This window comes from Asparagus officinalis, unplaced genomic scaffold, assembly GCF_001876935.1.
Source record: "Asparagus officinalis unplaced genomic scaffold, Aspof.V1 AsparagusV1_Un433, whole genome shotgun sequence".
NCBI classification, from domain to species: Eukaryota; Viridiplantae; Streptophyta; class Magnoliopsida; order Asparagales; family Asparagaceae; genus Asparagus; species Asparagus officinalis.
Genome location: NW_017972698.1, coordinates 26,799 through 41,566, shown reverse-complemented (window position 1 = coordinate 41,566; position 14,768 = coordinate 26,799). Strand labels below are relative to the sequence as shown.

Genomic DNA, 14,768 nt, shown 5'->3' with positions numbered 1-14,768 from the left:
CCAGATACCAACAAGACACTTACTTGAAATTACTCTAAGCCGAAATGACAATAAATATTATTTAGAAGCATGAAGCAGCATAAATACCCATGTCTTCCTTCCTGATTGATCTCAGAATTTCTACCTCAAAAGATATCTAATAATCATGTTCATAGAAAATTTAGAATTTATTACAATGGAACTGTCATAATCATGAAAACCATGAGCTGGAAGAAAGTTCCAGATGAACTATGAATTATTTTTAATGCTATTGAGAGGCAAAAGCCATATGATAAAGTTCGGGAGTCTGACCTGTCTGCATTAATTAGCCAGTCGAAGACAAAATTTTCTAGACCAGACCACAGCTTTTCTGGAAAAGAAAGGGGAGAGTATGGGACATTGGAAGATCAAATATGTACAAACCAAACTATATATAAAAAATAGGAGAGCAGTTAAAACCTGTGATACCCTCCTGGGGACAACACTCTACAAAGCGAATGCAAGCAGAGCAGAATATGCATTCGACTGAAAGCTGTACAGTGAGCATTTCATAAATGAGAACAAATTAAAAGGACAAGATTGTATCCAGTATGAAAGACATCACATACCAAACATGTAAATTTGATTATGGTATTACACTAAATCATGATTAACTGATACATAATCAGCAACAAGCTAGTTGTTTAAAATCTTTTCTCAGTCGGTGACTGTTAATTGATATGTGCAGGTGAATGAACATTATCCTTCACAAAAGCATCCATGAAAAGACGTGCTTAAATTCAGATAAGTTACATGTATGGGACAGGGATACAAGTTTTGATATGAATGAAATGAAAGAAAAATGGTGTGTGCATATAATCCATCCATTTTTTACATACATGAACATTATCCTTGAACTCATGCATCCATGAAAAGACATGCTTAAATTCAGACAAGTTACATGCATGGGATACAAGTTTTGATATGAATGAAATGAAAGAAAATTGGTGTGTGCATATAATCCATCCATTTTTTACATACATCAACTTGATGTGTAGAACAAGATTGATAGGAACCAGGCTAAATACTTGAGAACTAGCAAAAAGAATAAGGAAAGAAAAAGAAAGAGATAAGTCCTAGCAACATAAGTCCTAGCAACAATCTAGTAGACTATTGAATGAACACTGACTAGTTAAAATAATGTGTCTGCTTGACCTCATTAAGTATATACTTGGAGACAAGGCATATACAGCAAAATGAGAAATATTGCAACTGTTTAACGACCATGGTATAAACTTGCAAATTGAGGAAGCAAGGATGTGTACGATGCATGGCCCCTCCACAGATAGAAGTGAAGGGATATACACCTTAAGAAGCACAGGATATGCTCCCACCGCATTCCAGTCAATAATCTGCGGGAAATCTCTGTTCTTTCCTGTCAATAAGCTGGAAAAGATGCTTGATGGCTGATAAGTTACGAAAATAACTTGAAGTGTCTTATGCCGTATTGACACTATTTCAAGAAATGTTGGTCATTATTTTCATTTCTTGTGACACAACTAGTTATGATTGCAGCATAGTTTTCTAGATACCCCAGGTATTGTCCACAAGTAATATGGTGATATCTCATCTTCCAAAATTTTTAGAACGCTAACTCTGGACATGAACAATGATTTTGCTTTCCAGTTTTGCAGGGTAGGGAGAGCATTTATGATTGCTTTCAGCAGATATCAACACCAACGGCAAAGACCATACTCCAACAGTTTGTTTGGGTCATTACCAATGCTGTAAAAAAACCTACAATGTGGTAACAAATTTTTTTATGACCAATCTAATTAAAATGAAAATACACCTTAATATTAAGCTTCTTTAGTAGTAACATTTATACTTTGTACAAAAAAATTGACTCCTAACCCTTCATTGCAGAGTCTAACATACTATCTGAACCAAGACTACCTACTAGCCAATAGGGGAAAATTCTACATTTTCTACAATAATACAAAAGTATATGATTGTTGTCTTATCATACTTTTCTGTGGACCAAAGCCACAACACTTGTGGGTAATATGAGTGACCATTACAATTGTAGGTTAATATACATGACATAAGCAACAGCAGTAAAGGAAAGAGAAATGAGCTATGGAGCTGTTGATGGTATCATGTTAACTTGAAGGCTAAATTGAGATCTGAGCTTAACCCTATCAGCCTAAAGGTACATGGTGTTTAACTCGAAAATTTTTCGCCTCCGGTAATTTCATTTCAAGTGAAATGCTAAAACCTAACTATAAGAGAACAAAGATTCTTCAGAATACCTACTGCACCATAAAAAACTGTTACAATTTTTTTTTTTCACTCCTGCTCTGATATGTGCAAGTTTCAAACTTTCACATCAAGGTAAGTAGAATGAACTTTTGCTAGATATTTCCCATACATAGCAAAATGTCAATTTTGAAAACATTGAACTTGAAAAGGAAAGAAATCAAGGAAATGGTCAATTACAAATTATAAGGATATCAAATATTATAAATCACAAAAAAAAGGTATCCTCATATCATTCCTCGTATAAGTTGAATAGAGGGTGACAGTACAATCCTCCAGTGAATGTTAACAAACAGGCTCACGAAAGCCAAAAAGGCAAAGGAATCAGAGACCTTATACAACATCAGATGAAATTAGATGCTAAACACCATCGGCATATATTAATATGAAAAGGGAAGAAGTGTCCAGAATCAGATATGCTTGCATGGGTACAACTTAAATTATATGCATTTAGAAGTGTTGAGACAAAAGACATGTGGAAGTGAATTTATCACTTTAGCTTCATGAAAATCACTAAATCCAAATAAATTCAAATGTCACCACAATCAACAAGGACACCTGCATATTCCCTACCTTTTTCTGATATGTAGAAGCATCATTTGCACCTTTTGGGGATTCACTGAAATATAAGAAAAAGACTTTGATTAGCAGTGCCAGCACTTTGGCTATCTTCAAGGATCACATATTCAGATCAGAAGTTAACATGGTAAATTCATCCAACAGTTGCTTCAGAAAAGATCAGGGCTTATGATGTAACATAATGTTCATGTTATGATTCAAAACATTTACGAGTTTAAAGATGCCGGCATAAACAGAAAGTGCTTCTAAACAGAACTTCAAATTTCTCAAACTTTAAGCATACGAGGCGCCAGAGATTCCCAAAAATTTATCTACCAGGACAAGTATCTAATGCCATAATATTAAACGGACAACTGAAGCAAGACTGCATGTTGAAGGCCAAAAGCAAATTTACAGGAACCAGTAGTAACACAATCATAATCAGCAACAACAACAGCATGCTAATCTATCAAACTGCAAAATCAAGCTGCTTAGCTTTACATGAATTGGACTTTCTCCTTTATGCATCTGTATACAAATTGGTATGTCTAGGTTCATGTTCATACTTGTAAAAAACAGAAAATCACCCAGGTGTATCTGTGTGTGTATTTGGAAAAAAGAAAGCATCAAATAAGTGACTAATATTTTAATTAAAACCCAACAATGGCCAACATATGTTTCTCTACAACACTCATTATGTCATGAACCTTCCCAAGTCTAACGCGGCCCCTACCCCCGAAATAAAAAACCCAAAAAAGGAAAATTTAAAAAGAGAAGAAAAGGGATACCAAGCAACGATGTAGACTAGTCTAATAACACAATGCAAAAGAAAGGAAAAGGAAAGGGAAAATAGGCCTGTAGAGGCAAGCTTATGCCTTTTTTACTCTAATTTTAATGTTCATATTATTTATTTTCTTTATAAAAGAACCAGCCACTTTTCTGCTTATGGAACTAAAATCCTATGTGCCTGGACAACTTCAGGCCGCTTTCACTTCATATACATTTGATTATGATGATTATGTTCAAATAAACAAATGAAATTATCAAATCTCCAATCAGATAATTAAGGACACAGAAGAAAGAAGACTTAACATTGATGGGAACTTCATACCAACAAAGTAAGACATAAACCCTACGCCTACCACAGTTTAAATTTCACTGTAAACTATGTCATGGCAGGTGTCATCTATATGTTCTTTGTGCCACATTAATCTATTTGTCCATCTCATTATGGTATGGTTTCCACACAGGCTGAAACCAAAGCAAAATAGAACTGAACAAAATGATATTGAAAGCTCATTCAGAAGAAGATAAAGAGAGAATTAGTCAAGGAAACCTCGATATCTCAGAGTATACCAAGGTTGAATATACGTGAAAACACAGCTATACCAATCTAAAAACATTGTTTCTGTCGAGATTCTGACCACAATAATAGACATTTCATGCCCTCCGAGAGTGCTTTGCCATGCAAAGTCACTGACATATCCTATGTCTTTCTCGGACCAACCGCACTAAAAGAAAATGCATCACCCCAAAAAAAAGGACTAAAAAAGCAATCTACTAAGTAGATGAGGAGAGGGGAAAAACAACAACTAAGAAGCACAAACAATGTTAAAAAGTTCAACTTGTGTTTATATACCTTTCTCTCCACCTAAGAAGAGCTTCCAGAAGTGGCACAGGTGTATGTCGAGCAACCATAGCCAATGAATCCAATACTTGCTCATAAGCAGGATCTGACGGTCGAAGATATTGGCCATCCTGTTGAATAATGGAAAGTGAAGGACGTCACATTAGCTTTTTAGTCACTTTTACCTTCTTTAAAAAATATATAGAAACCGAGGGGAGAGGAGAGAGAAATTGGTTTATTATTCTCTTTTATCTTTATATTTTTAATTGTTCACTTTCTACTGTTCACTTTACATGATATAAAAAAGTAAATGTCAACATCATCTGCCACCTCTACTTTCCATTTTTTTTGCTTTCAGTCATCCAAACAACATTATGCCAAATAGAAAGTAATATGAAAGTACTTTCTCTAATTTACGCTTTCTATTTACTTCCACGTGCCAAACACGCACGTAATGGTTCGAGCTTAGATCTTAGATTTTGCTTGTAAGGTTTTTGCCAAGACTCTTTATAAAGTTTTGGATTTGGAATCAAATTAATTGGAACTTATGTTGCCTTGTTTGGGCCAGCACAAACCAGACCCAACCCGACCCAACCCAACCTAAAACCAGGGGCGGATCCAAGAACTTTTTTTCCCTATGGGGCACATATAAAATTATACCTATAAATTAAGAACTTATATAATAAAAGTATTCCAATAGCAAAATTTATTTATACCATCTATCGCAAAAGCCTATTACCACCCTGGTTGAACCAATTAGGATTGAATTGTTCTAAATTTTTTTCTCAATTTTCTTTGAGAAAATTTATACTCTTGTGGTAGACATGGACATTTAAATATATAAGCTCTTTGAATTTCTTCACAATTGTTAGGATGATAAACTAGCATTATCGATCGTAATCCATGATCTGTTGGTAAGCCTTTCAAGTCAAGTTTCAAAATCTTTTCTTTGCAGAAGAACAAGGTTGAGCACAATCTGATTGCTCGGCCATTGTTTTCTTTTAAGAAATTTTTTCATACCTAACAAAAAGGGAAATAATGGTTGATATCCCTAAATTATCGAAAAGAACATGGACAAAATATAAGTTTATTAATTTTAAAAGGACTGGTGCAACTTTCATCATCTAAAAAACGACTATTTGTCTTCCACAATTCTCAAATACTACATCCAAGTCAAGTCCCAAGTCCCAACACACTGGGCAAACCCAAAACTACAAAAATTGCAATTTTTATAAGTAATAATTCCTATTGAAAAATAAATCACAGATTCACAGCACACTTTTAGAGTTTTTATAACTCATAATTTATAACTAATAAACCCTATTAAAAACCAAATCAAAGCATAATTTTTAAGTTTCAGTCTTATATATCAATGCCATAATCTCAAAAGGTAAGGAAACTAATTTGTAACCAAATGACTCAAAGAGAACGTACCTAATTCCCAAATCTAAAATGAGAGTGGTAGAGAGGTGGAGGCACTGCGAGAGGTGGCCATTGGAGGCGCTGAGAGAGGTGGAGGAGGGGTGATGTTAGGGTTTTTTGAGAGGCGATTGGGTTTTGAGCGGCGATTGGTCTTTCTCACAAGAATAGGGCAATGGGCTCTCTTTGATATGATGGTTCAAAGAGAGAAATTTTAACATTTTGAACTTATTGTTCTAAAATAAATTGGGTAGGATTGATGAAATAGTATAGAAGAAAATAGATATGGATTGAAATTGAATGTGTGCTGAAATGGACTGAGGGCACCTATTAAATTTTAGTGGGGACACCTATTAAGATATGCTGTCTAGCTTTGTAAAAATTAGGAATTTAGTGGGGGCAAGTGCCCCCTAAGCATTGTACTTGGCTTCGTCCCTGCTTGAAGCACATTATCTTTAGCTAATTTTTAGAAAAATAGTCTTGTGTTAGCGTGAAGTGTTGCTAATTATCAAGGTCTGCTAGAACAACTTAAACTATAACAGAAATATATCAAGCATGATGTACATGTTGTTAATCGGCTATTTAGGGAAACAACTATATTATGCATCTCACTTGGGAATTTCTATAAGCGTTATTTGCAGAAAGACCCTATATACTATAGCCCAAGTGCAACAACCCCTTGTAGTTCAATTTGTGTGGATAGACCCCTCAAGTGAACTTTTTTAACTCTCATAAACAAAATCATTGACGGGGTCTATCCACACTGACAAATAGTATGAATGGTTTATCCGCACCAATAGATTACTAAGCGTCTATCCGGAATTAACCATTTTTATAATAAATAGAAAAGACCAAAATCGCTGACAAAGTAGTTAAACAGAACTCCTTTAAATTGCCAATAAGTCAATTGTTAGAATTGGGTTGTTTCTTAACTTGACCATTTAGGCGTTTATTTATGTTGGGTTTTGCTAATCATTGTCATTGCCCTTAAAGGGGGCAAATGTTAAGGTAAAGAGAGAAAGAGAGGTGAGAGAAAAGAGGGAATTAGTGAGCAGCATAGTGTCCCACTCACCCTCGCCTCTCTCTTTCTCTCTCCTGCAAAACCCTATTATGTTCTGGAAATTAAGGAACAAATCAACAACAAATTTAGGTAAAGAACGCATCAACTTAGCTAAACATTCCATAAATATACTAAAGTACTAATACAAAATGAGCACAGTTTAGGGTTTTCTCATTCTTTGCAATTTTATATATATGCTAAAACTAAAGGAATTAGCATTGTACAATGTCATTTCATAGCTACAGCAATGTTTTAAATGTCGGCCGACATGTCGGCCAACATGTCAGATTTAGGGGTCGATTGACACGATATGAAGCTTTTCAATGCGTATTGCGTTTTCAGGGTTCATGTCAGATATATCGGAGGACATGTCGGATATGTCGGGCGGATATATCAGGGGACATGTCAACTATGTCGATCGATTTTTCAGTCTCAAAAATTGACTGATTTTTTATTCTTTTGGTTATGTTTATCTAATCAGGTTTGAGTTTAAATTCTTGATTGTCTTAGTATAGCTTCCAAGAACAAAACTTGATCAGTATAGGAAAATAAAAAAAGATTGAAGTCATTTCTGTCACTCGTCTTCTCTCTCTCCTTCAACATCTCATTGGTCTCTTCTCTGACCCGTTCCTTCAATATCAAAACCGGGTGATCTTCTCTTTCCTTAACCATCAACATCAGACTTTTTTTTCTCACTTCTTTCCGTCAATATCAACCCTAAGTATCATACCCTAAACATATATTAAGTATGTTTAGATTTTATTTATGATATTTATATTACATATATGCACACCATCCGATATGACAATCCGATACGTTTTTTATATCCCCCGACATATCCCTGATTTCCTTTATCTGACATGAATTTTAGCCGTCCGACATGAACCCGACCTCCGACATTTAAAACATTGAGCTACAGTGGAACTCCTAATTAATTCTCACCCTCATCCCTTTAAAACGGCCAAATCAAAATCCATGAACCTTATTATCTGTCACCACTCTCAATCCTTCCTCTCCCCCAAAAAGATGTACAATTTCCGCCGCCTCCTCCCCTTTCCCCAGAGACTCGCCGTCTGCATGTACTCTCCAATAGTAGACACATGAGGGCATGAGGTTCGTGAAAGACGCCTCATGAACTCACCGCTCAGTGTTGTAAATAGCGGCCAATAGCGGGGCTATAGCGGCGCGAATAGCGGTCGCGGTCCTTCAGCGCTACGCGTAGGGGTTTCGCGGCTGGCTTAAGCGGAAAAATCCATTATTCATTCGAATAGCGCGTAAAAACGGATTTTAGCGGGTTAAAAGCGGGTTTTAGCGGTTAAAAGCGGATTTTCGCGGTTAAAAGCGGCTAAACCCTCTAAACCCGCTATCACACATATTATGATGTTATATTTCTTGAATTTTTTTATAGTTTCATTCATACAACAAGCTTATTAATTGTTATTTATTGATAATACAAGAAATTTACAACTAATTAAATTTTTAGATTTTTTATGAATTTTCTTATTATTTAGGATATTTAAATATATTTAAATTTGACCGCTATTTGACTGTGCGCTATTTGCCGCGATTTCGCCGTAATAGCCCGATATAGCCTTAGCGGTACCTCGCCGCGACGTGCCGCGATCCGCTATCAGCAACCTTGTCGCTACCGTATCTATCCTAGATCGACGAAAGGATGAGTGGGAGAAGATGGAGGAGAGAGGGCTGCAGATGAGGTAGCGGGCCCCACGAAAGGTGGGGATTGAGTAGCAGGACTTTAGGGTTTTAGGTTGGCGGGAGTTGAAGGGGAAAGACCAGAGAGTGGAGGAGTGGATGCGGAGAAGCAAAATTTTTAGTCTTGTGGGTTGCTTCCATTCCAGTTTTCTTTGGGTATATTTTATTTGTATTTTCTTACTGTTCACCCTTGATATGGATGCATTTATAGTTTATATGTAGTGCAAGGGGCTAGAGTGAAATTGTACAATGCAGTAGAGTAGTACAAATTTGTGGCTCATTAACTTGGTATCAGAAGAGATATGTAGTGCAAGGGGCTAGAGTTGACTATATAAGAATACAACAAAAAAAATCTAGTTTCCATTGTATTACAGTGAAATTGTACCTCCTATTAAAATTAGATGCGGAATGAGTCTACCATGCAAACCTAGGAATGAATTAGCCACTACCACTTGATTTCATCACTTCACCTAGTATTTGTTGTCGCCCTTCTTCAAATTTTGTTTAGTCTTTTTTAATTTACATGAATATTGACCTATATTAGGATGCTAGAAAAGAGCTATAGCAAAGGCCATCCTTTGGCCTGTGGTGCAAACAAGTATAATAGTGCGTCCATAAAGAGTTTTGAGGAATTAGAGCACTACATACAGTGGGTTGAATTTATCACATGCATAAACATGTAAATTTTTCGTGGTTAATTTAGCTCACAAATCTTCGTATGATTATGATTATTACGAATTGAACATCACGTGCTTATAGCCTCTTTAATTTATTATTTATTGATGTTGTTCTTGCATTTTTTGTGATAGTCACGTACCATGATATGTAAGCTTGATATGTAAGCTCAAGAGAGTCGTAATTAAAGTAGGTGTTAGAAGACGCGAACCATTAGTATTTTGTCTTTATTTATAAGTGAGGTGCAATTAAACTTAACCCAAAATAACTACGTTTATAAGCATTTCAATTTAATTTGAAGTTTTAGCATCTTATTTTGAACTTTTAATTTTGGTTGTTACTCTTTAGCGGCTTCTATATACTAAGGTTTTTGGGAAATGTGTCGTAGATGATCAGCGTTTCTTATCTGCGGCGCGGTAGAGTACACTTCCGAAGATCATTTATTGTCGACAAATTAGAAAGAAATTTCTAAAGCAAATGTTCATACTGTAATTTTTTTGCTTTTCTCGCGCTAATGCCCGCGGCATCGTGCGGGTCAATTTTGCTCGTGGAAAAAGAAACTAATTGGGGGCAAAAGTTAGGGTTAGGGTTTTTGGGGGGGAACCTGGGCCTGGGCGGTCTCGATTCGACGGCGGGCGAGCGGGAGGAAGCGCTGGAGCAGCGCCTCCACGATGAGCTTCGCCGCGCTGCCGGCGTTCATCGCTGCGATCTCTCTCCTCTCCCTTCAACTATTCATCGTCGTCGGCAAATTGTATTGAAATTTCTATAGAGAGAGGGAGAGAGGGGCGAGGGAGGATGGAATCGAGAGCCGCGTAGCGGATGCGAAATAGCAGCACTTTCTCGGACTGTTTTGTAAACTTACGAGTCATGAGTCATGAGCATGTTGCTAATGCTGTTTTATGTTTTTATTTCGAGCTTTGCTTCGGGAAAGACGCCTCATGAACTCACCGCTACCGTATCCATCCTAGATCGACGAAAGGATGAGTGGGAGAAGATGGAGGAGAGAGGGCTGCAGATGAGGTAGCGGGCCCCACGAAAGGTGGGGATTGAGTAGCAGGACTTCAGGGTTTTAGGTTGGCGGGAGTTGAAGGGGAAAGACCAGAGAGTGGAGGAGTGGATGCGGAGAAGCAAAATTTTCAGTCTTGTGGGTTGCTTCCATTCCAGTTTTCTTTGGGTATATTTTATTTGTATTTTCTTACTGTTCACCCTTGATATGGATGCATTTATAGTTGATAGGCGACAACAAGACACATAATAACTAATACAATGCAGTAGAGTAGTACAAATTTGTGGCTCATTAACTTGGTATCAGAAGAGATATGTAGTGCAAGGGGCTAGAGTAGACTATATAAGAATACAGCAAAAAAAATAATCTAGTTTCCATTGTATTACAGTGAAATTGTACCTCCTATTAAAATTAGATGCAGAATGAGTCTACCATGCAAACCTAGGAATGAATTAGCCACTACCACTTGATTTCATCACTTCACCTAGTATTTGTTGTTGCCCTTCTTCAAATTTTGTTTAGTCTTTTTTAATTTACATGAATATTGACCTATATTAGGATGCTAGAATAGAGCTATAGCAAAGGCCATCCTTTGGCCTGTGGTACAAATAAGTATAATAGTGCGTCCATAAAGAGTTTTGAGGAATTAGAGCACTACATACAGTGGGTTGAATTTATCATATGCATAAACATGTAAATTTTTCGTGGTTAATATGTAAGCTCACAAATCTTCGTATGATTATGATTATTACGAATTGAACATCACGTGCTTATAGCCTCTTTAATTTATTATTTATTGATGTTGTTCTTGCATTTTTTGTGATAGTCACGTACCATAATATGTAAGCTTGATATGTAAGCTCACGAGGGTCGTAACTAAAGTAGGTGTTAGAAGACGTGAACCATTAGTATTTTGTCTTTATTTATAAGTGAGGTGCAATTAAACTTAACCCAAAGTGACTACGTTTATAAGCATTTCAATTTAATTTGAAGTTTTAGCATCTTATTTTGAACTTTTAATTTTGGTTGTTACTCTTTAGTGCTTCGATATACTAAGGTTTTTGGGAAATGTATCGTAGATGATCAGCGTTTCTTATCTGCGGCGCGGTAGAGTACACTTCCGAAGATCATTTATTGTCGACAAATTAGAAAGAAATTTCTAAAGCAAATGTTCATACTGTAATTTTTTTGCTTTTCTCGCGCTAATGCCCGCGGCATCGTGCGGGTCAATTTTGCTCGTGGAAAAAGAAACTAATTGGGGGCAAAAGTTAGGGTTAGGGTTTTTGGGGGGGAACCTGGGCCTGGGCGGTCTCGATTCGACGGCGGGCGAGCGGGAGGAAGCGCTGGAGCAGCGCCTCCACGATGAGCTTCGCCGCGCTGCCGGCGTTCATCGCTGCGATCTCTCTCCTCTCCCTTCAACTATTCATCGTCGTCGGCAAATTGTATTGAAATTTCTATAGAGAGAGGGAGAGAGGGGCGAGGGAGGATGGAATCGAGAGCCGCGTAGCGGATGCGAAATAGCAGCAATTTCTCGGACTGTTTTGTAAACTTACGAGTCATGAGTCATGAGCATGTTGCTAATGCTGTTTTATGTTTTTATTTCGTGAGAAAAAAAAGGCTATAATTTGTGGATGCGTATCGCATGTCTCCCCCATAATAAATACGGAAAGTTCTAAGAAAATACAATATCTCGAAATAGTTTTTTGGAAAAAAAAATATATCTTATTTATAGTTGTAAAAGTTAGCTTTCTGACGATCCTATTAATCATTATCTACGTTTTAGTTTTTTAAAGGACACGGGATTTTAAAACCCACGTTCCCGAACTTAAAGAGGCTATGAAAATGATGCAGTAGATGTGGTTCAACGAATATTTGGTATATCAAAGGAGGAGGAGAACCTTTGAATTTAGACAAAACATGAGAAGATTAGGAATCAATGTATTAATCCAAGAGTTTTCTTCCTTTACCATCGCGTCAGAAATGGACTGAACCCATTGGAAAGCATTCTCAAATGGCCGAGTCTCCCAACTGTTTGTCATCTTGTTTTTTGTCTGTTTCTGTCCCTTTGTTTTTGAGACAGAGTGTTGTTGAGGGCTTGGCTAGTTAGGTTACCCTACCTGTCTTTTCAAAAAAAAAAATCGTCTGGTCTCCGAACTATTTTAGGATTTTTCAAATGGAGGACAATTTCATGTAACTAAAGATGTCTGAAATGCCGAAATTAACATGCCGTGTTTCTTTCATGTTTCATGTTCAACCTCTTCTCTCGCTACTTCTTGAATCACTTCATTCTAATTTCGATATTCCTCCCCCTCATTTTATGATCTTTTTTGTTGTATCTTATTATTATTCTTTCTTTCCTTCTATTTTTATGTCGGGTGGCACTAGGGGCACACCCCCAACCACACCTCCAACCACACCTCCAACCACACCCCATCTCTGATTTGCTACAGTGCACCGGACCCCACATGTGATTTTAAAATTTTAAAATCACATGTGGGGCCCGGTGCACTGTAGCAAATGAGAGAGGGGTGTGGTTGGGGGTGTGCCCCTATCATTTTACTTTTATGTCTTATCCTTTCTTTTTCTAATCATTCATCTCTATTGCAAATTATAGATATTGGTCTTTCCTAAATCTTTGATTTTTTTTATTGGTCGGATCCTATGGGACAATAGATTGTTTATCATATATTTTATACAAATTACTTAAACATGAATATTTTTCATTTAAACTCATAGGATTTATAAACAAACTTGAACTAAATCTCTCGTTCAAAGAAGGTGTGCGGACCCTCTTAGAGGGTGTTTGGGGCGGCTTATTTTTTTGGTCAAACTAGCTTTTAAGCTAGCTTTTCCATTTCTATATGTTTGGTAAAATATAAAATAAGTTAGCTTATAAGTCACATTTTAAAAAAATTGGTATACATCAGCTTTCGAAAAACTAACTTCCAAGCTCACCTAAATAAACTAGGTATGACCAAACAAATTATTATACTACCCAAATAATTTTTATAATATTTTTGTCACAAAAGCCAAAAGCCACTAAAAGTTAGCATAACTTATAAGCTTCAAAAAGTAAGTCTTCCCAAACACCCTCTTAAGAGCTAAAAATTTGAATAATTAAGTTGCTCCTAGCTTATTTTGCTCATATTTTAACATGCTTAAGTAAAGGATGTTCGTATATAAGTGAACACTCAAATAACCATATTTTACTTCGGACCAAAAATAATGTCAAACTGCTTATTTTTTTACACTTTTGAAAATACAGAAAAATGTCATCTAGTCATGCCAAGATAAGCATTTACTCGTTCTCTAACATTTACCATGTTTCTCCGTTTTTGATAATATTCTTCCGTATATTCTTTGATTGTTGCTTTACTAGTGGATGTAATATTGGTACTAACATCATAAAATGATATGATACTGAAAATTTTTAAGTAAGTGTTATATTTCATAACAATTTGTGCTCCTCTACGTGATATGCCTGATATGCTGATTACATTATCCACTAGTTGTCAAAGGAATTTGAACGTTGCAATTTTGCATTTTGAGATTTCATGTTCAATCTTTTAAATATTTCTTGCAAAGCTTTCTACAACACATGTTTGGCAAAATTTTTAATTAAAAAAAACCAACTTTGCTATAGTTGAACTGAAACAAATAGAGAGAAAAGGAGCTCAAGAAAATCTTTTCATACAATAAATAGGTAAAAGAATGCCTTTTAAGCATCTGATCATGTATTTTTTGCCAATTTAATGTTGGAATTTTTAGATCTCACAAAAAACCCAAAAATCATCAAATGTAGCAAATAAAATCACACACAAGATTTTACAGAGAAAAACCACTGTCACTATCAAATTACAATCTTTTACACTGACAAAGACTATGAAACCCTCTCTCTCACAATACTTTTGAACCCGGTTACAACCTCTGTTAAACCCTAATTATAATAATATTATATCTCTCTCTACTAAAAAAATCCTAAAATAGGATGCCTTATTTTAAAAAGTAAAAACACCATTGACTTATCCACGAAGTCAACTTGGCCGCCAAGAAAACTACTAGGATTAGGCCTAACCTTCAAACCCGGATCTAACTTGGAGTTTGAGTTAGCACCCAATATATTCTCCTTCCATGAAAAATATCCAAGTATCTCAACGGCTTCAGAAATACTCACACTCTCTCCTTCTTATTCTTTAGCTCTTCCTTTGTGGACAAGGTTCTGAGAAGAGTCACATACACCATTAACAGAATGCACATCTAAATAGCAAATATGGTAGCTATTCTTCTTCCCTCGCAAAATCAAATGACCATCTCTATACACTTTGCTCCACTCTCCTTCACCCGCATACTTGTACCCACGTTATGTTATCTCACCTAACAAAATTAAATTAGCACCACATGATAGCATATATCTCGCATGACAAAGAATTTTG

At 36.3% G+C, this 14,768-nt stretch overlaps 1 protein-coding gene across 3 annotated transcripts in view; it reads right to left on the bottom strand.

Moving 5' to 3' along the window:
• Window positions 1-11,895, bottom strand: part of LOC109827782 (cell polarity protein mor2) — a 35,141-nt gene extending 23,246 nt beyond the window's left edge. For 2 of the 3 annotated variants that reach the window (XM_020394797.1, XM_020394800.1), the window contains exons 1-5: window positions 9,934-10,156; window positions 4,475-4,593; window positions 2,851-2,896; window positions 439-511; window positions 292-349 (exon numbers count right to left, since the gene is read on the bottom strand). In XM_020394797.1, the coding sequence (XP_020250386.1) occupies window positions 292-349; window positions 439-511; window positions 2,851-2,896; window positions 4,475-4,593; window positions 9,934-10,029 (392 nt within the window). In that variant the 5' untranslated portion in view covers window positions 10,030-10,156. Of the gene's footprint in view, window positions 1-291; window positions 350-438; window positions 512-2,850; window positions 2,897-4,474; window positions 4,594-9,933; window positions 10,157-11,630 lie in introns of those variants that run through there. The other variant, XM_020394798.1, reaches the window with a different exon arrangement.
• Window positions 11,896-14,768: the final 2,873 nt, after the last annotated feature.